This window comes from Austrofundulus limnaeus, unplaced genomic scaffold (assembly GCF_001266775.1).
Source record: "Austrofundulus limnaeus strain Quisiro unplaced genomic scaffold, Austrofundulus_limnaeus-1.0 Scaffold696, whole genome shotgun sequence".
In the NCBI taxonomy this organism is placed as follows: Eukaryota; Metazoa; Chordata; class Actinopteri; order Cyprinodontiformes; family Rivulidae; genus Austrofundulus; species Austrofundulus limnaeus.
Window position 1 is genome coordinate 68349 of NW_013953098.1, and position 27387 is coordinate 95735.

The 27387-nt window shown below is 38.2% G+C and overlaps 3 protein-coding genes across 4 annotated transcripts in view; 1 reads left to right on the forward strand and 2 right to left on the reverse strand.

Annotated features, from left to right (window-relative positions):
* The window catches only part of ift80 (intraflagellar transport 80 homolog (Chlamydomonas)), a 22576-nt gene extending 20407 nt beyond the window's left edge, over positions 1–2169 (reverse strand). Inside the window, exons 1-3 of one of the 2 annotated variants that reach the window (XM_014027899.1) lie at positions 1890–2169; positions 1730–1788; positions 841–1062 (exon numbers count right to left, since the gene is read on the reverse strand). In XM_014027899.1, the coding sequence (XP_013883353.1) occupies positions 841–1062; positions 1730–1766 (259 nt within the window). In that variant the 5' untranslated portion in view covers positions 1767–1788; positions 1890–2169. The remainder of the gene's footprint in view (positions 1–840; positions 1063–1729; positions 1789–1889) is intronic. The other variant, XM_014027900.1, reaches the window with a different exon arrangement.
* A 417-nt stretch (positions 2170–2586) lies between these two features.
* On the forward strand, positions 2587–21156 carry smc4 (structural maintenance of chromosomes 4). Its single transcript, XM_014027898.1, has 24 exons — positions 2587–2808; positions 3904–4061; positions 4885–5075; positions 6172–6363; positions 7337–7513; positions 9183–9347; positions 9726–9853; positions 9985–10125; positions 10508–10658; positions 12875–13039; positions 13166–13399; positions 13534–13719; positions 13871–14032; positions 14108–14333; positions 14416–14492; positions 15214–15366; positions 15526–15652; positions 15841–16030; positions 18727–18871; positions 19067–19240; positions 19408–19590; positions 19843–20075; positions 20159–20342; positions 20738–21156. Exons 2-24 carry the CDS (start codon positions 3914–3916, stop codon positions 20900–20902), a joined length of 3897 nt encoding a protein of 1298 aa, XP_013883352.1. The 5' UTR covers positions 2587–2808; positions 3904–3913; the 3' UTR covers positions 20903–21156.
* A 3825-nt stretch (positions 21157–24981) lies between these two features.
* The window catches only part of kpna4 (karyopherin alpha 4 (importin alpha 3)), a 16216-nt gene continuing 13810 nt past the window's right edge, over positions 24982–27387 (reverse strand). Inside the window, exon 17 of the mRNA XM_014027901.1 lies at positions 24982–27160. Within this exon, the coding sequence (XP_013883355.1) occupies positions 27065–27160 (96 nt within the window). The 3' untranslated portion in view covers positions 24982–27064. The remainder of the gene's footprint in view (positions 27161–27387) is intronic.

Sequence of the window (27387 nt, forward strand, 5' to 3'; positions counted from 1 at the left end):
TATATATATATAGTCAAGATTTAGCCAAAATGGCAATAGCTCTGACATTTCTCAACATAAGATGATCTTATGTCATAAAAGGCAGAGGGCAATATGTATTCCTACAAAGAATGTTTAGGCCTTTAAATTTCTTTAAACAGGAAATAACTTTAAAATAATACACAAAATGAAATTCAGCATTTACAACAGTCCTTACAAACACCATGCAATAAGATAAACTAATCTCTAAGAAATGTCAAATACTTACTACTGTAGTAGTAACACTGTTGCACACAATTGGTCAAAGAAAGAAAAAAACAGTGACTGCCACATTCACGCTTCTCTTTTGASCAACTGATATTTGTGCAACTGCAATACGACAAGAAGCAGAAAAAAGTTGCAAAAGTGAATCATGTCATGGTTTTTACTGGTCTCTGGTCGGTCAGAGAAAATTGCTGCTTCAGTTTGCGGGAGTGTTTGTGCAAGCCTACACTGCCATTAAAGTTGTGACCACGCATCGGCCGCCACAAAAGTGCATCCATACTGTTTATCTCTAATATGGGACGAGGAAAAAGAGGCATGAAAGCTTGTGTAGATACATGTCACACAGTCAGCTGGTTTAGTAACACAAAAATGCAAATAAAAATCATTCCTTGGCGATACGACYCAGTACAACTTTTAAAAATAATAGCATACATTATCAAAATACTCCTAAATGGCAGAATTATTTATTTATTTTTATCAAGTAGGATAATTTATTTCACAATCTTAATTTCTGTGTGTAGGTATGACTTAAAAACAGGCACATATAACTGTTTACATTGACTTTAATAAATAAAGGTCAGATTCTAAAATACTCACCGTCTGTGCTGGTGAGGACAAAAATCTCAGCCTGTGTCTGTTTCTTGCCACCAACTGTTTTGGGGAACCAGTGCAGGTCAATGGGGTAAATGTCCTCTGGTACCCTGACCACCAGGCTGGTGTCATTGGTGAGAAGGTTCCACTTCAGGATCTGATGATCCTCACTGCACGAGTACAGCTCGTCTGCTGTGGTCCAACCTACACAACTAACAAGCTCTTTATGTGAAACGCTGTTAAAGAAAAAGAATGCATAATATTTCAGCTAACTGCAAAAAAAAAATGGCTACTGTAATTAAGCTAAAAGGGCAATTATGTCATCGCCCGTGTGTGTAATTGTCTTTCTGTCTTGTAAAGAAAATATCTCACAAACCACCTGACAGATTTTGGTGAAACTCTGAGAAAGTAATCATTGGATGCACATCTATAACAGGAGGAAATCCCAGACTGTGGATGAAGCTGTGGAGATAGCATTAACAAATAACTTCAAATAAACACTTAGTTTTGAGTATAGTGGAAAATAACTCTGCCCACCATTCAGAATTTCCATTCCCAGACAGGGAGTTACATTATTATTATTATTATTATTATTATTATTATTATTATTGTGGTTGTTGTTGTAGCATATGTCCCCACATTACCTATAATTAAAATCAATACTTCCATAGTGGTGCTGGTACTTTAACTCAGATAAAGGATCTGCACAGAAAGTGTTTTGAATAAGCTGCTAACAATAACATACCATCTTAAAACACCACATGTTGCATCAACAAACATCAGAAAGCAACAATTCATTATAATCCACTTGTATTTTCAGTGGTACTGAGTTGGTGGTCATTAAATTGAACATAAACGCAGATCAGATGAAGCACTTGACAAACTAAAAGGATATGTTTGGGTTCCTTTAGCAGCGACGTTTTCAGTCTCATGTTTGCTGCCTGTTGTTGTGCCCTAAAACAAACAACAAATCCAGAAACAGCACACATATATAGCAATTAAGTCGAACCAACGAGCACAGAAGAATAAGCGTAAAAACTAAAACATAGACGTACCGCGGTGAAGAAGCAGTTTCTTCTCTTCAAACGTGACTAGTCTGGGGCTGTACAGTTGCTAAGCATCTGTCACCGTTGCTAACACGAATCCTCCCGTCATGGCTGCTGTATAACTTGATAGCTCACGTCATTTTTCCATTTACTGGGTTTAATGCGGAACAACCTGAACTTCATATGTGTCAAATTACCCCATATGAATAGCCTGTATAGCACAAGTCATCATTACCTACTACCAATGACTAGTTTTTGACCAAAGCTAACTTTTAGTAGCATCAAGGATAAAAGTATGCGTGAGATGTTAGAGTTATCGCGAGATTTGCAAAKTCCCGGACAGAATGTTTCAAATGTTTACTGAGGCAAATAGCGCAAAACTCRCTCAAATACTTTAATTAAAGGCGAAGTGACGCTTATATTATTTGCCGATTTAGCGAAATTGATCATATTTCATATTATAAGCGTCTCCGTGAGGGGCGGAGACTGCGTTCTATTGTAAGTAAGAAACAGTTCAAACACAGTAAACCACATAAATTMTTGCTCTAAATCTTACATTAGCCATATTTTTTAAAGTTTTTAAAATGACTTTTTATTTCTTTGCCTCGTTTTTGTTTTTCCGTACTGTAGATGTGGAAAAGGGCGGAGTTGGCTTCGGCCCCTTTTTTGAATTTTTTTTTCTTGCCTTGCCCTTTGAACGATCCATGGTGCCTTGCGTCAGTTTTAACGAATTCGGTTTGACGGCGCAGTTTAGGCGCCATTTACAAGATAGAGTTTTCTAGTCGGGGAAGCGACTCGCAACAATACAGGGTTGAACTTTATGGATTACACTCGCCAAATTTAGGATTTTTTCCACTCTTTTTCGGACACAACGACCTGGAACAGAAAGGAGGGACTTTTGACGGACCGTGTCGACGTTTGTTAGAAGGTATAAAAGGATATTTTTACCGGAGTGCAGTCACTGGGGCGCCGTCTAATTACTGAAATTCACAGCATTAGTCCCTGCCGAAAGATGCAATTTATTGTGAAAAGCTAAAATTCAACAGTAGCATCCGTAGTAAACTAATAAACCTGTGTTATATGTACCGCCAAGTACTAGTTTAGTTTTTTTTCCCTTTGTTATCACATTTTATGCCAAATGCGTGGATTAGCTACTAGTACAACGRGGAAAATTTCAGATTTCTATTCTTGTGCTTCAAGTACAAATAAACACTGTTGTTTTTACGTTGCAGCAGTTCGTTATTTATAAGTTTTACTGCTTTAAACGAACTTAATCGGCGAGTTTGCTCGGTTTATAACTCCGTCCCCAACACAAGAACTCCCATCTTAAGAAAGTCAATATTACAGTCCGTTCGAGCTGCACCCCGTCCTTTTTTTTTCTTTTAATTTTTGCTGCGTGGCTATGCAACATGGCTAAGACTAATCGCTGGAAAGGGTTCAACTCATTTGCATAGTAACTTTTATTGTGTTTTCTAGTTAAATGTGTTCAGCTTTTTTTTTTCTCTCGATTGCAAATGCGATTGCTACACATGCCAGATTACAAGATTGTTATTCTGGTTTAATTTTTTTAATTTTTTTGGGCAAAATAACCAGATTATCGTGTTCAAGTTAGGTTAGTCCAAATGAACCACGGGTCGTAAAACAGCATTGCAGCACTTTCTTTTTTTTATTGTTTTAACTTGTTAGTGTAGGAAATCATACCGAGTCGTGGCAGTGAAGTCTTCTTGTGGTAAATGATAAAAAAAAACCCTGACAGAGGAGTAAAGCTGTGACTATAAGTGGAGCTTTTTTATGAGATTGACAGGCACAGAAACCACTCATGGATATCTCCCCCCTTTTTCTNTTTTTTTTTTCCCCTATGGCTTTAAACGGGCACTTAAGTAATTTATTATTATACTTGCCTTCAGGTGGAGTGCTCATAAGAGACTGATTTAAACCTAAGCAGTGCTGTATTTTTTTATAACATGTGAAAAGTGTTTTTTTTTTTTTTTTTTTTTTTTTTTCCACCACTGACCCACTTCAGATTTTAAACCATGCCATCTAAAACTGCAAAAAGCTCCACGGCCAAGACAAGAGGCAGAGGGCTGCAGCCTCGGGATGACTCCGAGGACGAGCTGAGTGTACCCCCTCCAGAACCAAAGTCCAATGGCAAAGAAGAGGAGGCACCGCCGACAACTGCTGGCAAGTAACAAAAGCCTGTTTTGGGTGTCTGAATCTAAATAAGTTCAGTCATTTGCTGTACGTGTGTTGGACTTAGAGGCCGTTTGGCTCAGCTGTAGCGCCTTTTTTTTATTTTTTTAAAATCCGAACACGTAGTTGTTTTTTTCCCTTATAGCACCACAGTCATAAATTGAAAAAGAAAATCATTTTAAGATGATTTCGYCTGCACTCCTTCCCCATATGTCCTCAGCAAATAAGGTAATTCGGTGTCGAAGGCTCGAGTGGCTCCATGTGAATATTTATTATTTGTGACAACTCTTTACTGGTTGTAGCTGATGCTTTTTATTCATTAGGGATGTCGGTGTGTTTGCTTGTTTATGACTGCATGTGAGCACAATAGGTTTTGAACAGGTCCTCGCAGTTTGATAACACAGCCTTGTTGTGCGCTGTTACTTCTAAGCGGGGTTTTTATTTTTGTTTATTTTTATTTTTTAGTATTTTAGGGGCAGAGCTGTGGCTGCTGAGTGAAAAGTTCATGATCGAATCGTGCACTTTAGTTATTTCTCATCGACGACGTGAGGGTGGCGCATCTATTCTGTATGTTGCGTGATTTGATGGGTTTTTGTGTATCTAATATACACTGTGTTGGCTCGTGTCAGAACAAAGGAAAAATAACAACTTTCTGAGGGGGTCGTTGTTTGACTGTTTTGTTTTTGTTTTTGTTTTTTTAAGTGTGTTCGTCTACCCCTCCCCCATGCATCACTGTTCCCCCCCCACCTCCACCTGAAACCACCCGAACAGAATAAAAGTTGAACTTTGTGTGTGTGTGTGTGTGTGTGTACAGATCAGTCTCAGGGGGAAGCTGCCGAGGCGGTTGATAACCGAAGTCTGGAGGAAATTCTCGGCAGCATCCCTCCACCCCCGCCCCCAGCAATGACCAACGAACCGGGCGCTCCTCGCCTCATGATAACGCATTTAGTTAATCGCAACTTCAAGTCGTACGCAGGCGAYCAGATTCTTGGGCCTTTCCACAAGGTACGACCAAATTCTGCCTGGAGACTTCTTCTGTTGTGAGGAAATTAGATTTACAGCCACTGCTTGTGTGTGTGTGTTATTAACCTCCCTTTTCCTCAGCTTATAATAATCTTACTTCSTATGGCTTAACTTCTGTATTATAATGCAGAAAACTAAGGAGTTAGTTTATAATGATTATTTTAAATATCAATTAAAAGTCATCCGTTTTGATTTTCACTCTCAACCGGTGTGTTTTATTGATGTACCCACATTTCCTTTTTTATTGTGACTTTATTCAAACCATTTTCTCTCTGCACAAATTTATTTAAACTGAGCTGGATGATGTTATTTACAATACTGTCCACTTTTTATTTTAAACAAGATTAGTGTTTTGTGTGTTGTTTTTAAGTATGTATGTTCCAAGTGTTAAATATATGTTCATTTATGTAAAGCAGTTATTGTTTTGTTAAATAAAAAAAATATACATTGACTAAAAAAAAATATGGACGTTTTATATGATTTTCTCTTATTGCTAATAGYGTRGGGCATAATCGTATCGTGTGTGATTAATCGTCAGAAAAACATTAATCGATTAATTTTTGGCGCTTGACGATTAATACGATTAACGCCAACAGTTAGAATCCGCTTGGTGCTCCTCTCAGCTTCAAATATGACGAACATTAAAAAAAAGTTCTGTAACRTATTTATCAACACAATTTAAAGTTTMATGTARAGCCTGAAGTCTGTAATTTTGACACAATTTGGAACAGATTTTTATGAAGAGCAAATCTTTCCCACTAAATTGGTCATGTGACRWMMAKATYAMGGTGTCCAGGGACTCCAGGGGATTAATCGTCAAATTAATCGTTATCGGCTAAATACCACAATTAATCGTGATTTATTTTTTTGCCAATATTGCCCAACCCTAATTGCTAAAGGTCTCACTAAAAAAACACATAATTTCATCTTAACTACACTCGAGGAATTTATTTCTCCTCACAGCTTTATTAGATTAATACCTCGTGACTTGAAAAGCTACTATATTTGAACGTGATGATGTGTTTTTCTCTCACAAATGACTCCTATATTTTTGTTTTCTTTCATGTCTGTCTCGCAGCGATTTTCCTGTATCATTGGTCCCAATGGAAGTGGAAAGTCCAATGTGATAGATTCAATGCTCTTTGTGTTTGGATACAGAGCTCAAAAGATCAGATCAAAAAAGCTCTCAGTGCTGATTCACAGCTCTGATCAACACAAAGATGTGCAGAGCTGCTGCGTGGAGGTGCATTTTCAAAAGATTATTGATAAGGTACTTATATTTATATCTCTGTCACTCAAAAACAAGATGCACTCGTTTTATATTTCTCAATATTCAGTTCAAATCTAAAACCACTGTCAGACATTTTCTTTTAGACAAGATGGTTGTCAGATAATAAATATATTATTTCCTCAGCTCTCATTCGATGATATTGCTACTCATTTCTAGCATCAATGACTAAATACAAACTCAAATCAGTCTTGAAAGTTGCAGCTTACACCCACACATGCAAAATTCAATTGACCTTGAGCTAGAATAGGTCCCAGTATTTTAATATATATTTTTAAAAAATAATAATTGTCCAGTAAGGCTCTGTTTGACAGCACTTAGCAAAATCAACACGGCATGTTCCTGTTTTAAGTAAAATATTTAATGTATGTGCTCAGCATTGCTATTTATCAATAGAACAGATTTATTTTTTATGCAGTTAAATTTAWTTATATATTTAACCTGCCCCGAGGAGTGTAACTTTTAGCTCAATTGCTTCTAAAGGTATTAAAGTTTTTCCGATTAATTTTTCATCAAGTTTAATTTAACTGAAGTTGTTAAAATAATTGCACAATTAGTTGTAGTGTGTCATCTACACAGGGTGTAACTTGAATTATTATTTTTTCTCACCAGAGGTGGTGTACACAACTTTTWACTGTGTAAAATATTTATTTAGACATGTTACAAAAATATGATCTAATATTATTTACCATATTTTTTATGTTTTTTAAAAAAATCAGTTCACTGTTTTAGAGCACACTTAACTATTTATTTAATTTTTTTTTTTTACTGCTTTTGGCCTCAACATGTTCAAGAAAACAAATATTCTTTTAAATTTAATTTAAAACAAATTCTGATCACTTGTTTAAGTCACAGTTCAGATTTTTCCTGTTTGATGTGAAGACTGTTTGCACCTCTGCTAAACTGCTGTGTCCTGCTCCTCTGTGACTTCTGCCCCTCCCCCCCTCTGAGCCAGGAAGGAGATGACTACGAAGTCATCCCCAACAGCAAGTTCTACGTTTCCAGGACTGCCAACAAAGACAATTCCTCAGCCTACTACATCAATAGCAAGAAAGCCACATTCAAAGAAGTGGGGGCTTTACTCCGAAGCCATGGTATTGACCTTGACCACAACAGATTTCTGATCTTACAGGTAATGGTGGATATTTTTTAATGCAATTTCCTCTTCCACTTTTAACATGTTTTATTCTTATTTTTATTATTATTTTTTCCTCCTTTGACCATCCCATTCTGTCAAAGATTTCCTGCTCTTCATTGTCTTCCCATTTCRCACTCCTCTGAGCCAGATCTTTCAAATATACCTTTAAGCCATGCCTGGCTGAGGGAAATAAACCTGTTGCACTGGAATTGGAAAGAAGAGTATGTGTTCTCTGTCAGCCCTTAGACTTCTATAGCAGCGCATCATGGTTTGAAACAATGTGGAAATGGTGCGAACCATTATTTGCTGCTTTAGGATTTTTAAGGAAAAGCTGCGGTTCATGGGAGAGATTYAGCGACTCGCCTAGATTTTTGTTGCGGGGAGAATTCTGAGGGCGATCCACCAGTGAGGACTGGTTGGATCCCCCCCTTTCCCTTTTCCATGTACCCGCCACGCTTTAGCAGCACGTAAATATTGGCGTGTGACAATAGACCCCAACCCCAATATTGGCAGTGCTGCTTCAGTGTGGCTGGATCAAACACCCTCCATTACCATGGCTTTAATATTGGTTCAACTTTTTTTTTCCTCCCACTCAGAAAGAAAAAAATACATTCAGAACACTCCGCTTTTTATTTAATTTCTGCTTGTTTAATTTTTTTTTTTTCTCTATCGTGTAGTATTGTTCTGCACTGAGTTTGAACCAGTTCACTTGTTCCATTCCTGCCCCAGCTGAGTGTATTACATCTGGCATGCCCATTATTACTGATTAACTCAAGACATATGGGGTGATGACTTGTGTCAGAGCCGAGCTAAACGGATGGTTTAAATTTAGTTCCAGTTCTGAGAGGATGTTTATTTATTTGTTTATTTAGGGTTGGTTTCAGTTGAATAATTAGCTCTAAATGCATTTTTAGCTCCCCTGCCTTTCTTTTTTTTCTCTTTTCTTTTTTCCATCTATTTGTAGGTATAAAAATTTCCATTCTTTTTCAGTATTACTTTCCTTTGTCATTCAGGGAAAGGACTTTAGTTTGTTCTTCAAAATCATGTCGCTGTTTCGGGCCTGTTGGAAAGAGGAGGATGTTTAATTTGTGCCCCAGTGAGATCGAGGGAGGATGTAGGATTCATCCCTACTTATTTCTTAAGGCTTTTTTTCCCTGTTTTCTATAAGTATAAACTACACCTAATAGAAATTTATTGCTTTAAATTTTTACGTTTGTACTTAACTTTAATTGTTTTATCTAGTTATTTGTTTTGCCAAATTATGTAAATAAAAAAAATAACATGTTCACACCAGTGTAGTTATACCAAACATTTTTAGAGTTGAGGTGTAATATGTAATATCCAGTATTAGGAGTTTCAGTCCCAGTTTAGTTAAAGGATTTTAGAGTTTATAATACAAACATGTTTTAAAAATATTAGTTTTATTTATTTATTTAGATTAAATTTTTTTAATGAACTGTGTTCACCCTAATCATTTTAATCATAARGTGTGWCATCCTTKAGTGATTTATTTTTTATAATTTATTTTAAAATTCTTTTTGCAGACAATTATTATAGTGTGCCTCATAATTTACACACAGTTCAGTTTTACTATTATTATGTTWTGTGTTACTAATGCATTTATGTATWCCTTCAGTGAAACACTCTTRTGAACTTTACTTAGGGTGAGGTCGAGCAGATCGCCATGATGAAACCTAAAGGTCAAACGGTGCACGATGAAGGGATGCTGGAGTACATGGAGGACATCATTGGTTCGTGTCGACTCAAGGAGCCGATTCAAACTCTGGCTCGTCGTGTCGAGCTTCTCAATGAGCAGAGAGGAGAGAAGGTGATGACACTCCATCTGTTCACAGCACAACTCACCGACTTTCTTTCATTCAGTTAATTTTTATTTACATATAGAGAAGTTTGAAAATGCATGTTTGGTTTATGTTTTGAAGAGTGTGTTGAGATAGAAGATGTAGATTTTTACAGTGTGTAATAAATAAACTTTGTAAGATAAGGCTGACTTGGCTTTCTGTCATATTTTTTGCCACTCTACATTTGAACATGCCTGTGTGGTTGTTGTGATTGAGGCTTAATTTATGTAAACTTTTCTATTTAAGGATTGCTGGTTGATTTCAACTGTCTATTGTGGGGTTTTTTTGCTCAACAAAGGGGATTTACGATCAGATTTTAAATACTGTTATTTTTTTTATTGTCCTAGCTAAACCGAGTGAAGCTTGTGGAAAAGGAAAAAAATGCTTTGGAAGGAGAAAAGAACAAAGCTGTGGAGTTCCTGACCCTGGAGAATGATATCTTTAAACACAAGAGTCACCTTTACCAATATTATGTGTGAGTACACCATTATTACAGATTCCAAATAAAAATGTAGAAGCAGCATGTCACACTTCACTCTGCTTTAATGTCTTTTATGCTCWTTTTGAATTGTTTATCTTTTATTAAATATTTCTCTTTGTCATTAGTCATGATCTGCAGAAACGTGTGATGGAGAAAGAGCAGGAGAAGCAGAAGATCTTGGASGACACCAAGGAACTCGCAGAAAAAAATGCAAAGATCTCACAAGAAATGGAAAAAATGAACCAAGAGCTCAAAAACGTAGAAAAGTAAGAAATATTCAGCCTTGTTTACTTTGCACTAACACACGTTGTTGGATACCAGCTATTTTACTAAATAAATCATTTTACACTATTTACTTTATACATTTAGAGAAAATGTTAGTATGTGAATGTTTAAATCCACGTAGATTTAACAAAGGTTTGTGAACYTATAGTCATTTCTCATTTTAGATATTTAGCCATTTACAAATGTTAAATTTGATTAAAACATTTTTTTAAAGAAAATGGAGGTTTTTACAGTAAATAGCTATAGAAATATTTTGTTTTCTGGGAAAATATATATTTTGTCATAATTTCTGTAACATTTAAGAGTTATGTTTTTAGACTGACTGGAATTTGCTTGATAAATGTGGTGCATTTCCTCCCCTAGAAAACAAAATAAGCTCAACAAGTACATTGAAACCCAGAAGGAAAAGTTCACCCAGCTGGACCTGCAGGATGTTGAAGTGCGTGAGAAGATTAAACACTCCAAGAGCAAGAACAAGACATTGCAGAAGCAGCTGGAAAAAGACCAGAAAAAGGTGCATTTACCTTTTAAGTTGCTCATTATTACACWGTTTATTAACTTTATTTAACTGCTYCTATTAGCACCTCTYTAGGACATYAATCCTGTCACTCTTTGTTCAGAGAAATACTTTTTAAATAATCTGCCTTACAACCCCCCCCCCCCCCCCCTTTTTTTTTTCTTTCTCTTCAACGAAAGTACACATCTGTTTACAAAAATGCCAGTGGCATTATCAAATATGCTTTGTTCATTTTGGTCTTAACCCAGGAAGAAACACATAAAGAAAATAAAAATATTTTATAGTTTTATAAAATGCCAACAATTAAATTCTTTTAATGATAATTTTGCAGTTTTAATTAGTAAAGCTTGTTTGCCGGTATTCAAGTTTTTTTTCCCTTAAAGTATATATTTAAACATTTCATGCTTTAAAACGGTGGCTGTAAAAGTAAAAAAAAAAAGTCATAATAATATTTTTTGTTTCATATTAAATTTTGTCTTTAGGCTAAGGTGAACAGTTTACCCATAACATAATCTCACACAAATACTAGATATATAAAAAAAAGGACAAAAAAAATTCAACAGATACTTTTATTTGTTCCAAAAAGTTATTTGCCATTATTAAAAGTCTTTTTTATGCAGTCGTTTAAGTTCTGAATGTATCTTACGTGTGTTTTTTGATGTGAACACTTAAAAAAAAGCATTGCAAAAAGAAAAGTGGTTGGATTCTTTCCCTCCTGTTCTAGTTTTTATTAGAATTTGTTCTAAAGTGATTAAAAAAACATTTTAGAAAATAGAAATTGTCTATAAATAAAAGAGTCCAAATATTTACATCTAAAAATCTGATGAATGTTTCCAAAAATAGTTTATTTCTATATCAAAATCACTGTTATTGCTGTACAAAAAAATCATTATATAGTGAAATATTTTTATTTATTTATTTACTTACTTATAGTGACTCATAATGCTCTTAGGAATTTTTTCTGACTTAAATAGTCCACCAGATTATATACAATGTTAATTATATTTTCCTTCTATGGTAGAAGATGAGTTGTTATTTTATCCTTTGAAATAAACGTTAGTCACATTAAAAAAAGTGTAATACTGCAGCTCAGCTTTCATAACAGGAAGAGCCATCAGACAGGAATCAGCCACTAGGGGGCTGTGAAAAATTGCACAGATCGATTGTTGATGTGTGTTACAGTTAAAGTTGTTTTTATTATTCTTTTTGTACACTTACTGATCAACTGTATCAGTCAAACCGAGGCTCCTCTCATAAACTGCAGGGATGTGGGATGTCTTTTCTTTTTCCTCACACTCTAAAAGTCGATGCTGTAGAAACATCTTGGTCAGAGGGGGAGCAAGGCAAAGGCAGGCTGACCTCTGGGGAGCAGTGTTCTGCTGTGTGGTAGTCAACTATGGCCTGGCTTGTGTAACACTCCCAGCAACCATATTCACATTTCACCCGCAGTTAAACCCGACAAAACATAAACTATATGTAGATGCCAATCCTCTTGTTTTAGCTCTGCCAAGATGCAGACAGACTGCTGTGCCAGTCCTAATCAGAGCTGTTTCAGTCCTGGTTTTATGTTTTTGCATTGTCTTTTTGTTTTGTTTTTATTTTTTTAGTTTATTGCACAAGTGTTTTGGCTAACTCTGGAAAACGTTCGCTAGACGTTTACACTTTTGTTGCCCCCCAGATTTGTATAATTTAATTTAAAGTCTTAAGGCCCCCAGTTTAGATGAAAATGCATATATACCTGTTGTCTCTCAAACATCAGCACCAATTTATATTCTCTACATAAAAGCAGATCAGAAATATTTGTTGATCACCACTTTTAACATAACGTCAGCAATAACTCACCTTTCACTACAGCTTTCATGTGTTGTGTTAGTAGAAGTGTGACAGAAGTGTGAGTGGATAACATGAGGATGAGATCAGACATCGCACAAAATAAACGTGTGGGAGATCATGTTAGAGTGTCCAGACTGAGATGGTTTGGACATGTCCAGAAGAGGGACAGTGGGTGTTTTGGTAGAAGGACGTTAGAGATGCAGCTACCAGGAAAAAGATGGAGATAATTTGAAGCAGTTGGAGAGGACATGATGTGGTTGCAGTGAGGKCGGTGAGATGGAGGAAGATGACTTGCTCTGTGGCGATCCCTGAAAAGAGACATTCAGCATCATGAATACCCTCTAACTTTGACTTGTTCTTTTGTCTGGTTTGTTTTTCAGCTGGAGGAAGTGCGCAGCGTACCAGCCAGCAGCGAAGAAGCCATCTCTGAGGCAACGGCCCGCAAGGAAGACCTGGAGAAACAGAAAGCAAAAGAAGAAGAAAAACTGAAGGAAGTGATGGAAAGTCTGAAAGAAGAAACCAGTGGCTTGCAGCAGGACAAAGAGGTTTATAAACATGTGTTCATGTTTGTTTAATGGTTGATTTAACCATGAAACAAACGTGTTTTACTTGATTTCAGAAAGTTAAAGTCTTCAGTTTTCCAACCTTTTCTCTTTACTTGCTCTTCTCAGAAAAAGGAGCAGGAACTCATGGAACTGAGCAAAGCTGTAAATGAGACCCGCTCCCGTATGGATCTTGCCCAGTCTGAGCTCGACATCTATCTTAGCCGCCACAAAACAGCTGTAACCCAGCTCAACACAGCCAAACAGACGCTTCAGACGACTTCAGAGACGCTGCAGGAGCGCCGTGCCGCCATTAAAGACCTACAAGTCACAGTTCCTGAGAAGGAGCAGGAACTCAAGAAGGTAAAACTGATGTTCATTTGATAAAATGCTATTTTGTTAAAGTAGCATTCACATCAACAAGTGATGAAGCAGTCCAACCATTTTTTTATAAATTTTTTTGCTTCATTTGTAATTTCTTCCCTTTCTCTCTGCAGGACCAGGAGGAGCTGCAGCAGCTTCTGAAGGTGGATACTGAGACCAGAGAAGTGGTGAGAGATCTGAGGCAGAAGGTGGATGAAGCCAAGAGCTCCCTGTCCTCCAATCGCAGTCGAGGAAAAGTCCTGGATGCTCTAATGCAGCTGAAGAAGAGTGGCAGAATTCCTGGCATCTATGGAAGACTGGTAAATTAACGAAATCAGTTCTAACATTTAAAAAAAGCACTGAACTTTTTTTTTTTTAAATTAGACAAAAATTTACTTTTGGCCTTATTTTTTCCTAGTAGAAATGAAAAGGTATAAAATTTGTATTTTGAATTGATTTCTGTGATCGCAGGGAGATCTTGGAGCCATAGATGAGAAGTACGATGTGGCCATTTCTTCATGTTGTGGTGCTCTGGACAACATCGTCGTAGACACCATCGACACAGCTCAGAAATGTGTCACTTTCCTTAAAGAGCAGAATATCGGAGTTGCCACTTTCATTGGCCTTGACAAGGTAAAAACTAACTTCACAACCTCAGTCAGAAACGATTTGTTTTTGTAATTTCTGCCTCGCTGCTTCTTTCAACAGATGAAGGTGTGGGAGAAGAACATGGCCCCTGTTCGCACTCCAGACGACTGCCCTCGTCTGTTTGACATGGTGCGACTGAACGACGACAGCGTGCGGCCAGCCTTCTACTTCGCCCTGAGGGACACACTCGTGGCCAAAGACATGGAGCAGGCCACGAGGCTGGCCTTCCAGAAGGACAAACGCTGGAGGGTGGTCACCCTGAAGGGACAGATCATCGAGATAGCTGGTGGGCAACTCTTCTTAACTCTTGTTTTTAGTTTACTTTTCTTATTCTAATGTTTGTTATTCACCTGTGACGTGTTTGACAGGAACCATGACTGGAGGAGGAAGAGTGATGAAGGGCAGGATGGGTTCTTCTATTAGTGCTGAGTTCTCCCAGGTGGAGGTGAGGTCAAAGTTCAATGTGGTGTTTTTAACAAAGATAAAGGGTTTAATAAAAAAAAAAAGTTATGAGAATGGACACCCTTTTAACATTTTCTCACATTTTGTTTTGTACATTTTAATGGTTGGTACTCTAAGCAATAATAATCATAACAACAGAACTGTTACTGTCTTTGTCTCCCAAAAGCTTTCGTATTGCTACATAATAAACATTCAGACAATTTTCCATCATTTATTATTCATATGAATTGCATTTCTTAAAACTGGGTTTCTGTGAGGCATTATTAAGCAATAAAAGCATTAAATTGAATCTCAGTGGCGTTAAACTATTTCATTACATTTCAAGAAAATTGAGATAAGCAATAAACAAACAAATGGATATAAATGGACCAAAAGAGAAAGATTAAATGTGTCATGATCAGTTCAAGTTATTTTGTTTGTGTGAAACTTGATCAACTTTAAAGATTTTTATTATTTTAGATTTTGCCATCATGTTACTGTGTCTCACTGCTTTATGTGTTGATTAAATATCACAGTCGCAGTGATGAACTCCTTACTGCAGCTGAGTGTCATGAGCTTCATAAATAACTAAAATGGTCTGTTTTTATTGTGAACAGTTTGAAAGAGTGGTTAAGAAAGCTGAATCAAATTTTACCCTCAATGTCGACAACCTGTCAGTATACAAAACATGATTATTTTGTTTCTTTTTTTTTTTTTTCTCCCAGCTTGATCGTATGGAGAGCAAATTGAACGAGAAAGTGTCACGGCTACAGAGCTGCCAAGAGAGAAAGCTGCAGCTGGAGGAGAACATCCAGCGCCTGCAGCCGCAGCTCAGAGAGATGAAGAACACTCTGGAAAAATACTCCAACAGCATGAGTGTAATCATTTCATCCACTCTTTCTTATTTATCTTTTATTTATCGTTCAAATGTCATCTTCTGTTCACATCCATGCATAAAATGTCACCGTCTGACTGGCTGAATGTCTCCAGCTCCTTGTAAATCAACGTGGCGGGGTGTTGTTCTTTTTTTTCCTCAGAGTTTAGCTGACCAGGAGACTCACTTGAAACTTCAGATTAAGGAGCTTGAAGCCAACGTGCTGGCAGCAGCCCCAGACAAGACCAAACAGAAACAGATGGAGAAGAGCCTGGAGGCATTCAAAAAAGGTAGAAGCTCCTGTAAACTGTAAGGAGAAATGGTGATTATTGAAGGTTTTTTCATTAAGATTTTATATAAAAATAAAATACACTGTTCTGTAATGTGTGAAAGGTTTGAAGGCAAATGTTTTAGTGGTTTAAAGAATAATCCCTTATTCCTTCCTACTGTTTGTCTCTCCAAACACTTGTTCTGTCAGACTATGAGTCAGCGTCCAGTAAGGCTGGGAAGGTGGAAAATGAGGTGAAAAGACTCCACAACTTGATCGTGGACATCAACAGCCACAAACTGAAGGCTCAGCAGGACAAACTTGACAAGATTAACAAGGAGCTGGATGACTGCTCCTCCACCATAACCAAGGCCAAAGTAGCCATAAAGACAGCTGATCGGTAAGAAACAAAACAAACTTTTAATGTCTTAAACATGATCTGCTCTGCGTCTCAGTGATTCTCCTGCTATTATCCCAACAGAGCCTCCTATGAAGATCATTGAAACTCATTAATAACTAAYTATTTATCTTGTCCACCTCAAGGCCACCATCTTATTGGAAACATTGAAATTAGGGCTGCACCGATTAGTTGAAATAATCGATGACGTCGATTATGTAAATTTGTCGACGCAGATTTTTTTATTATCGATTCGCTGTATTACATAACCACCACGTGAATGTTCATGCTATTCCATTTCGGTACCTAAAAGCATCTTTGCGACCGTATTGGCATAAGAGTGGTGAGTTTTCCATGCTTGTCCTGAACGCAGCATCGTGCAAGAGTGTAATGATGTCAGCAGCTGCTGCTTCAGTTCAGTCTGAAGCTTGAAAACAAGCCTCGCAGCTCCTGGAGTAAAATTTACCGAACAGACGCCTCTGAATTATCTGGTGGATTAATTATCTTGTGAACACGATGTTCGCTTGCTCAAAGTAAATAAAGTACAGACACTTTCTTTATTTCATCCACCATTAAACAGAGACCGGTGTTAGGTCGAGCCACGTTCCCCCATCAGACGGTTCTCCCAGCGTCTCAAACAACAGAGGCGCTTCCCGACACATGTCTGACCTAAAGAGCACAAGCAGCCAACAAGTGTTGGACGTGTTTTGGATGTTCAAAACGTAGCTTAAATACCTTTTATTTATTTTAACTGCATCCTCTTTTGTTTATTTGATTTCAACTTATTTGCCTTCCTTGGACCTCCATCACACATTTTTTTAGTGGGGAAATGACATCAATAGAAATATGTGGAGCTGGATGTTAATTTGTACAATAAGACAAAACAGTCTTGTTGTTTTCAACAGTTTTCACCTTAAAGAAATAAGTTACACAACTGATGTTACAATACAAAGAGTTGGATGTTGTCTTGATATTTGTTAAATTTTATATATTGAGAAATATGTTAAATAAAAAACAATAAATAAGTGTTTATTATAGGTTTTCCAGAGAGTGACTTGAATTTTGCATGATTTAGTTCATTTGTTAGATTGTTAACATCTTGTACTATATTTCTTTTAGTTGAATTTTATATGCTTTAGTTGAGATTTTATGTTGATGTTAAATCTTTTAAACTTTTTTTTGTTAAAGAATTTACTCTAGAGCAGGGGTGTCAAACTCCAGTCCTCGAGGGCCGCTATCCTGCATGTTTTAGAGGTTTTCCAGCTCCAACATACCTGATTCAGTGATTGAATTAACTCTTCAAATTGGGCAGAAGCCTGTTAATCACCCAGCGATCAAAATCAGGTGTGTTGGAGCAAGAAAACCTCTAAAACATGCAGGATAGCGGCCCTCGAGGACAGGAGTTTGACACCCCTGCTCTAGAGTGCATATTTTGTGTCCATGAAAAAACTATTACAGAAAATATTACAATATTAAAGAACTGTTCTTGTTAATTTGATGAAAACATTTTAAATATCCAGTGCACTCACATCAGAATAACTTATAGATTTGTTGTTAGAATAATAGATTAATCGAAGAAATAATCGTTAAATTAATCGATTAGAAAATAATCGTTTGGTACAGCACTAATTGAAATACAACTTTTATATAACTTTTATTAATTTTTTTAACAAGATTTAAAAAAATTTTTTTTAGAAAAAGTAAAACATGACACGCAGTGGTTTGTCACAGACGAGCTGCTCTTCATCCTCATCCAACTCTGCTACCACAACTTTGTGGGGGGAAAAATTCAGAAAGGGGCCTCAAAAAGCCTCTAAATTTAGTGACGGCATCATGAATTTGGCACCAATAAGTTTCCACGATAAAAGCAACAATTCGCCCTTCCATGTCTAATTATTGTTTGATTAAAATACAGTGTGTTGAAGAGGGATATATGCATGTTTGAAACGGTTACGGGTCCTGCGTGAAGTAAAAACCCAGCCTCTTTGTTTTCTTTTAAAGGAAATTTTCACAGTTGTGATTTAAAATAGTCTTTGTTTTGTGTGGCTGGTAATGATCCTGCTGGCCGGACAGCCTGGCAGTCTGCTGTTCAAACAATAGTGGTGGCCGTGTGTGATGTGGTGTGTTTGCCATGACCAGCCATCCAGCTAATCACCAGCAGAGGAGCTCATAAACCYTGAGCCATGATTTACTCACAGAATCCTTTTTTTAATGTTGGCTCTACTGTGGCTGCCGTTTCAGAAACTCTAAAAGGAAATAACTCCAAAAATCTACTTATATATTTCCTAATCCAAAGATATGTGCAACATCATAGTAATTGTTTTCACTAATCTGTGTTTCTGGTTGTGTTGAACAGCTTTACAGACACGCCATATTAATATGATTAATGATCTCAGTGCAGCAAAGTGTTTCCTTTAGTCTTGTTTAAAAAGGATTATTTATGAGCTGTGTCAAATCATTACCTACCCTCAGAGTGAAGGTGGAAAATATGTCAGGTGGAACTTTGATGAAGCTGCAGAAGTCACGTCTTCTATTGATTCGTCGTAGGATCTTCTGACGGACAGATTAAAGCTGCAGCTCACGTTACAGCCGGGCTCAGAGCTGAGATTCACCTCTCAGACGTCACAGTTACGTTCTGCCACCCAAAATATCTCTTTAAAAAACATGAGGGTTGTTTTTTTTTTTTTTTTTTTCTGTAGAAACTTAAAGAAGTGTGAGGAGAGTATCGCTCGTGTTCAAGCTGAGCTGGAGGAGAATGAGAAGCTGAAGGCCGAGCTCACAGAACAGCTGAAAAAACTGGAAGACGAGGCCGGAGAGATCATGAAAGCCTGTCARGAAGCAGAGGTTAGTGCTTCTTGTTTAAGATTTAATTCACTTACAGAACCATAGATCGTTCATAAAACTACACATTAAATGGTCCAGTAAAGGTCATGGTGAGGTCAAATGTGATTTTATCAAAACTTTGGATGTCCTGTATCATTTTTTGGCCAATTTCAGATGAAATAACGTTGAGTGTTTGTTTGGTTTCTGGTTCTTTAGGCGGCTCTGCCTGAGGTTCAGGAACAGTATCAAAATGTGACCAAAGAGATAAAGACCCTGCAGCAGCAGGAGCACGCTCTACAGGAAGAGTCCCTGAACGTCCGCCTGTCCATCGAGCACATCGACGCCCTCATCACTAAACACAACGGCAAGATCAAGTACTGGCAGGATGAGGTATTTTCTTTTGATTTTTACTTCCTGTTTGAAATCAGAAAATGTATTTTGGAGTCTAAATGCAGTCTAGTGGTGRAAGCGACAGGCTCCTTGTGTTTTATTAGATTTCAGTTTCGTGTCAAATGTTTCTAAAGAGCACAGACTGATGTGAGGTTTCTGTTCAACAGGCTGCTAAGCTTTCCCTTCACACCATCGATGGGCAGCCAGCAGAGGAGCTCCGTGTGTTTCCTCCCGCTGAGCTCGACGCCGTCTCTGATCCAAACGTCATCGTCGACAAGATGAGCACCTTAGAAGTCCAGTGTGGTCAGATAAAGCCCAACCTGGGGGCCATCGCTGAGTACAAGAAGAAGGTACGCTGCGTGCGAGGAGTACATTTGGATCAAAACTTAGATTCAGTTTTTCTGAAATGAGTTCATTCGTTTCTTATTTCTCAGTTTTCCACCGTGGAGGAGAAAGTTAAATGTCAGATCAAAAAATAAGAAATATGTTAAAAATCTTGGTTGGTGCAGCTTTTATTTTGTTTTTATTTTTTGCATCAACACCGTGGCTTTAAGCCTCTCATTTTTAGTTTTTAAGACTAAAAGGTGTTTTGGTGTTTTTAGGAGGAGCTGTACCTGCAGCGAGTCGCTCAGCTGGATGAAATCACCACAGAGAGGGACAGAGTCAAACGCGCCTTCGAGGATCTGCGTAAACAGCGGCTCAACGAGTTCATGACGGGATTCAACATCATCACCAACAAGCTGAAGGAGAACTACCAGATGCTGACGCTGGGAGGAGACGCAGAGCTGGAGCTGGTGGACAGTCTGGACCCCTTCTCTGAGGGCATCATGTTCAGGTGAGAGGAACCAGCTGTGGGGCCACAGAGGAACATTTATCAAAACACAAGTTGGATCTGAGCGTTCTGCTTTAAATCTTCAGTGTTCGTCCTCCGAAGAAAAGCTGGAAAAAGATCTTCAACTTGTCAGGAGGAGAGAAGACCCTCAGCTCCCTGGCTCTGGTGTTCGCTCTGCACCACTATAAACCCACACCGCTCTACTTCATGGATGAGATCGACGCCGCTCTGGACTTCAAAAACGTCTCCATCGTGGCCTGTTACATATATGTGAGGATGAATCCTTTTAACGCCACTTCCACAAGGCTTTTATTCTGAAAAACATTGTTTAAGAGCTTATTCTTTTGTGAACGTGGCAGCCTCTGACTGTAGAAACATGTCACCAGAACAAAAAAACTAAACATTCTGTAGAATCTCGTGCCGTTAAACCGAGACTTTCCAGAAATGAAGTCGCATCCAAGAATATAAAGACTTTTTATTAAATTTAAACTCAGCTTTTGGAGTTGAATCAGAAAGATCTTAGGCTCAAACTGTTAGACTTGGCTGCCTGTTTTTTTTTAAAGCTTTTAAATTAAAATGTCATTTTATTCTTGTGATAAAACTTTCACGTATGAAGCAGCAGCATAATAATCCTCAACTGAACTTTTTTTTTTTTCTGTGTGCAGGAACAAACTAAGAATGCTCAGTTCATCATCATCTCTTTGAGGAACAACATGTTTGAGATCGCAGATCGCCTCATCGGCATCTACAAAACTCACAACACGACAAAGAGTGTCGGGATCAACCCCAAGACCATCGGCTTCAAAGAAAACCTGGCCATGTCTGTGTAGACCTGACCTCTGCTGTTGTTAAATCACACATTGTAAATATGTCATTGTTCTGTCAACAACGTGCTGCTATTTTTATAATCTGAACTATTAAATCTTGCCTTAAAAATAAAAGCTGTTTTCTATTGAAAATCTGAAATTACATCGATACACTGAGGGAAAAAATCTAAGGAGCAATAAAAAGGTAATTTATTTTATGCCTTTTAAATTTTCAGATTTGACGACAAAGTTGATTAAAGTGCTTAACAATTCAGTTATTCTGTGTGAACATGTTTGGTCAGATGGCCTCAATGCCAGGAAAATATTGATTTATCACAATATAAATGATTCAGGTGATGACGTGTTTTCTTTCTTTTTACAAAATAACAACATGATTAATACTTATTTTAACTAGGTGTTAGAGGAGGGCACATGCGAAAAAAAAAAACAAACACTTGAAGTCAAAGTGCAAAAGTGTTTGGCCGCCCAAAAGTGGCTGAAATCCCCGTCCTTATTTCGGCGTATATCCTGTCGTCTAGCAACCGTGACGACGRTAAACAGWAGCCAAAATAGATCGAAACTAGAAAATCAATATATTATTATTATTACCAAACAACTAAATTAGTTTAAAGGCATTATTTGAAGAACTACGAGACCTGTCGTATTTGTATGTGTATGCTGCGTTCCATTTACCTCGGAAATCGTAGCTTTGATCGTCAGATCCAACAAGTGTTCGAGCTTAAAAAACAAAACGATGTTTTTATCGTTTCTGTAATCGGTATCTCGTTACCACTAACAGAAAACTCAAAAAGCATTAATACTTCTGCAGTCATACACTGTAGAACAGTAATTTTTCGTGTTAGTAATAACACCGCGAACAGGGAAATTCCGAGTAGAACGCAAACGCACCATTATTTCACTGCACCAGCTCGTTTCATTTCTGACTAGAACAATATTTAAAAACACGACTATTCAAATGACAAAAGCATTAACAAAACGAAACTTAATTTTAATACCGCCATGTTTTTATTCAAAGCTACTATTCTCTCGCTTCGTCCACCATTACGAGCAGGAAAAAAAGAAAAATCTCCGGCCTGCCCGCAATGCATTATGGGACATAMTGGGCCGAGAAGAATCCATCGGACCCGTCTCTCAAATCGGGGCAAAAGGATGCACGAGCAGCCTGTGAGTGAACCGTGAACCTTCCTACTCTCTCTCTCTACATGCTGGGAGTTGATGGAGGTGTGTGATGATGAATCAGAGGCCGAGAGTTTTTCTAACTTTTTTTTTTTTTTTTTTTTTTTACAGGTTTGTGTTTTGTGTGTTTTGTTGATATTGTAAGATTGACGTCCGCTTTGGACGGGAGCAGTTAGGAAAGTTGTGCTTGTGTGCACTGTTTGTATTTCTCACAGGTGTCCACCAGAGGGAGCCAGCGGGAACTGCTGCACACCTGCAGTTCTCAGCCTCATCTCCTTGGTTAGCGGTCAGTCACCTGAGTGGTAACTCCAAGACTTTTTGCCTTCTATGATCTTCCTTGTGCTCAGGGAGACGGGAGCTCAAGGGCTTCTGTTCCTGATGTTTCCTCAGCTGAAGTGACCAGCGCAGAGGCTGTCTGAAATATGTACAAACCCTGGCAAAAAGTATGGAATCACCAGTCTTGGATGATCCCTCATTCAGACATTTCATTCTGTAAAACAAACTCGGATCAAAAACATGATGCAATAATAAGGTCATTCCAAAGTACAACTTGTTGGCTTTCAGMAACACTCAAAGAAATGAAGAGAAAATATTGTGGAAGTCAGTGAATGTTACTTTTATTGACCAAGCACAGAGAAAACAATATGGAATCACTCAATTCTGAGGGAAAAAGTATGGAATCATGAAAAACAGATAAAAGGCCTTTCAAAATACATCACTAGTATTTATTTGAACCACCTTTGGCTTTTATAACGGCTTGCAGTCTCTGAGGCATGGCCTTGATGAGTGACAAACAGCAGTTGCCTGATCAGCTTTGCAGGTCGAAGCCTTTTTTTTATTTTWTTTTTTTTTCCTTCCCDATTTCCACCACAGGTTTTCAGTTGGGTTGAGATCTGGACTATTTGCAGGCCGTGACATCGACTGAATGTGTCTTTCTCCAAGGAATGCCTTCACTGTTTTTGCCCTATGGCACAATGCACTGTCATCTTGGAAAACTATCTCATCAGCTCCAAACATCTGTTCAACTGAAGGGATGAGAAAACTGTCCAACATGTCAATGTAAACTTGTGCATTGATAGAAGAATGAACCACAGTCATCTCCCCAGTGCCTTTGCCTGACATGCAGCCCCACATCATCAAGGACTGTGGAAATTTGGTTGTTTTCTTCAGGCAGTCCTCTTCATAAATCTCACTGGAACGGCACCAAACTAAAGTTCCAGCATCATCACCTTGTCCAATGCAGATTCTTGACTCATCACTGAAGATAACTTTCATCCAGTCATCCACAGTCCYTGATTGCCTCTCCTTAGCCCATTGCAGTCTTGTTCTTTTTTGTTTAGGTGTCAATGATGGTTTTCTTTTAGCTTTCCTGTATTGAAATCCCATTTCCTTTAGGTGATTTCTTACGGTTCAGTCACATACATTGGCTCCAGCTTCCTCTCATTTATGCTTCATCTGTTTAGTTGTACTTTTTCAGTTTTCAAGACAAATGGCCTTAAGTTGTTTGTCTTGATGCTTTGATGTCTTTCTTGGTCTACCAGTACACTTGGCTTTAACAACCATTCCATGCTGTTTGTATTTGGTCCATATCTTGGATACAGCTGACTGTGATCAGCCCACATCTTTAGTAACCATGCGTGAAGAGTTACCTTCTCTTTTGTTTCAAGAGACATTTCTCTTGGTGGAGCCATGGTTCTTGCCACTCCACTTCATCCAGCAGCCCTCCAAGGTGTCATGACTGCAGGTGTTTTTAACTGCAGACTAACGAGCAGATCTAATCTGAGGCAGGCGTCCATTTAGGGAAAAGAAATTGACTGGGTGTGTCCTTATTTTCTACCTCCAATTTGAGTGATTCCATATTTTTTCCCTGTGCTTGGTCAATAAAAGTAACATTCATTGACTTTCACAATGTTTTCTCTTCATTTCTTTGAGTGTTCCTGAAAGCCAACAAGTTGCACTTTGGAATGACCTCATTATTGTCATGTTTTTGATCAGTTTGTTTTACTGAATGAAAAGTCTGATTGAGTGCTCATCAAAGACTGGTGATTCCATACTTTTTGCCAGGGGTTGTAGCCGGTGGCTTATCATGTAAAGCTGGTAATATTGAAGACATAAATGAGGTCTCTGAGCCAGTTCTCAAAGTAGGGAAAATAAAACTAAAAATATTGAACAGTCTGAGCAAGTATCTATTTTAAGCAGTGTAAAGATTGGAGGTAGAGGTGGCCAGATCTGGTAATCAGACTAAAAAAGTTGCTGAATATAACACACGTGAATCCTAAAATGTGTTTGATAGAGGTTTCACCATCCGCTCCAAAGGAACGTTTATTTCGATTCCGAATGTTAATATTCTTACGCTGCATTCAGGTGCACCTTGTAAAAACTAACTGGCGGAACAAAAACTTGAAAATGTGTAACTAACATATAAAATGTTTTTTACCCTTTACATTATTTCTCGTGATAAAAAAAAACAACTAAATTGTATATTTGATTTTTGAAAGGTGATTTATAATCAGCAGTCTGTGTCCTTTTCTGACGCCTTCCAAACACGCAATTTCATTTTTAGGAGCACGCATGCGCGCAAACCATCATCGCGAGATGAAAGAGATTGCGCCGTTTTCCAGTTTGAACTCAGCCACTCAACCAAACAAATGAATGCAGCTGGTTGAAAACAAGCAGCACATGGTTAAAATCAACTTTTCATAAAACAAAAAACACAGACGCAGTCTCTCGGGTTTAGGTTTCACTATTTATTTTCTCGAAGACAACCTAGCCTTGTAGCCTATCCCCCCCCCTAAAAAAAAAGGTTTTTAGCCCCCCCCCTCCCCATCCTTCCGTCATAATTTTATATTTGAAACCACTTTGCTAACAAGGAATGCTGCAAAAAACAAACAAAATATACCCCTATGTTCAACAGAAGGTTTATGAGCACAATGTGTAATCATTACTACAGTGTTTGAGGTTAACACAAAAAAATAATAATAAAAAGAGGATAAGCTTGTACACTTAGCTTTTAGAGGGGACGGGGCATGAACTCTGTAAGGTTACAGTTACAGCAAAACTTGTCTGTGGGTTTAATTATTATTCAGGAAAACCCACTTGGAAATATCTCCAAACTGACATATGGGACACCTCTGACCGTGAGAAAAGGGAGGTGAACCCTCCCTCCTTACTCATGCTGGGATACATTAGCAGATTAACTACTGCTGCTCCTGAAATAAAGTCCTTATTTTCTCAAGTATCACAAAAAGAAAAGAAAAAGAAAGTATCATTGGATCACTCCAGGAGGATGAGTGATGCATAATGTAGAGGTTGTTGGTGGGTCCGGAACAAATGAAACCCACCGACGCCATCTTTAGAAAGACTTCAGGCCTCACTTTGCAGTACGTGTGCAAAAAAATACAGATCATTTAGCAAACTGGAGAATAGTGAGGATTAAKGGGAAGGGGAAACATGTAACATTTAAGCACAGTTTTACTTAAAATAAAAATTACACTGTCTTCACAGCCTAAGGAAACTTAAAAAAAGCCCTAAAAAAGTAACTGTGCTATTGTTTAGTACATGCAAAGGTTATGATTCCCAATCCTGTGTGGGGGTGGTGATAATCAGTGCCGTTGCAACAATACTGCAAAGCAGCGATTTTTGCAGAAAGGATTTGAGAAAAAATGAGGCATTACAAGAGGAACAGGTTGGTTATGGTGTCACAATTTTACAGCATGGAGCCCGTGTTTGTGGTGTTTGGGTTAGGGTTCTGGTGGAAGGATGGAGTACGATCATCATTCACCTTTTACAGAAGCAGTGAAACTAAAAGCTGAAAATAAAAAATATAATCATTAAAAAAAGGAACACACTGGAGGCAAAAAGAAAAGCCCAAAAGCATCAATTCAATGAAACTGTCGCTTCACACCTGCCATAAAACATTGTCCAGTGTCAATTAATACTAACTTAACAATAATTCAAAACAAAAAATATATAATCCTTGTGATGACATTTTTTAATATATCCAAAGTTCCTCCTTTCAGAGATTTGAGGATCAGCCTCTTTCAAAGGCAGATTTTCTTTCCTGCAACCTTCTAACGTTTTGTTGCATTTCTCAATTTTCAGATGTTGATTCGTATGTATTTTTCTTTTTTTTTTTCTTTCCTTTTTCAAACCTCCCAGTCTCTGCATGCGTTTTCAACCAGAATCGCACACTCCCAGTCACGCACGCAGCCAAGCACACACAACTCATCCGTCCATTCTCTCGCACACGCGACACGTTCAGCCGGACTCCTGGCCCCGCCCACCGGAGGATTGGAGGGGTGTTGGTGGTGTTGGTGGAGGAGGACGGTGCCCAGTCGGGGGGCGATGAACCTGGCTCCTCAGCGCTGAGTCCAGACATTCATACACAATGGGTCCATTCACACGTCTGATAACGTGGCCGATTGAGGGAGGGGCACGGAGGGTGGCGCCCTCTCACGTTGGAGGACCGCAGAATTGTGATGGTTTGTGGTTCATCTCAGTTTATAATTGTATTCGTTTCTGTGTTTGCTTATATTTCAAGACCTCTTGATTTGTTGTTTTTTTTAAAGTCCTTGGTTTTCCCTGGGCAGACATCAAGTTTTTGTTTGAAGTAGTTTTTTTGTTTGTTTGTTTTTCCAAAGACGACAGCTCCGATAGCAGAAGTTACTTCYGCATCTCTCAACTCATTCGATGTGGATGTTTAGCTTCTTTTTTGTTTGTTTGTTTGTGTGTTGCAACATGTAGCCACTCATTCTCACTCGCACCCACTCGCCATCTCAAACTTCATTTGGGCTGGTTCCCCTGGAATGCCAAATGAAATCCACATATTTTTCTCTCAGATAAGATGCAGCCATGGATCCCACGAGCCAAGCACAATGGATCGAATTTCTCACACTCGCTCTCTCTCGCTCTCTCTCTCCTAATTTGTTTTTATGTTGAACAGAGTGCTGCATCGTGAACAAAACACCAGAAAGCCCCATCAGGTGACGTCTAGAACTGGAATCCCTCGGCTGGCACGTTGGCTGAGTTAAAGCTGTAAGTCCCGCCCTGGATGGCCTCCGGGACCAGGCTGGTGTCTTCGTCAATCTGAACCACAAACACAACAAGTTAATATCACACATCACACAGTTCTGGGGTTAAAGAAATAAATAAGTGTTGAAAAAATACAAAATCAAGGTCAACTAGAGAAACTGCATTTCCTGCTAAAATGCTAGTGTGAATGGTTTATGCTGAAAACTTAAGCTGAAAGCTGCTGAAACTGAGCTGAAAATATTTAATAGGAAAAGTGTTAAAAAGTTTAAAGCAAAAAAAGC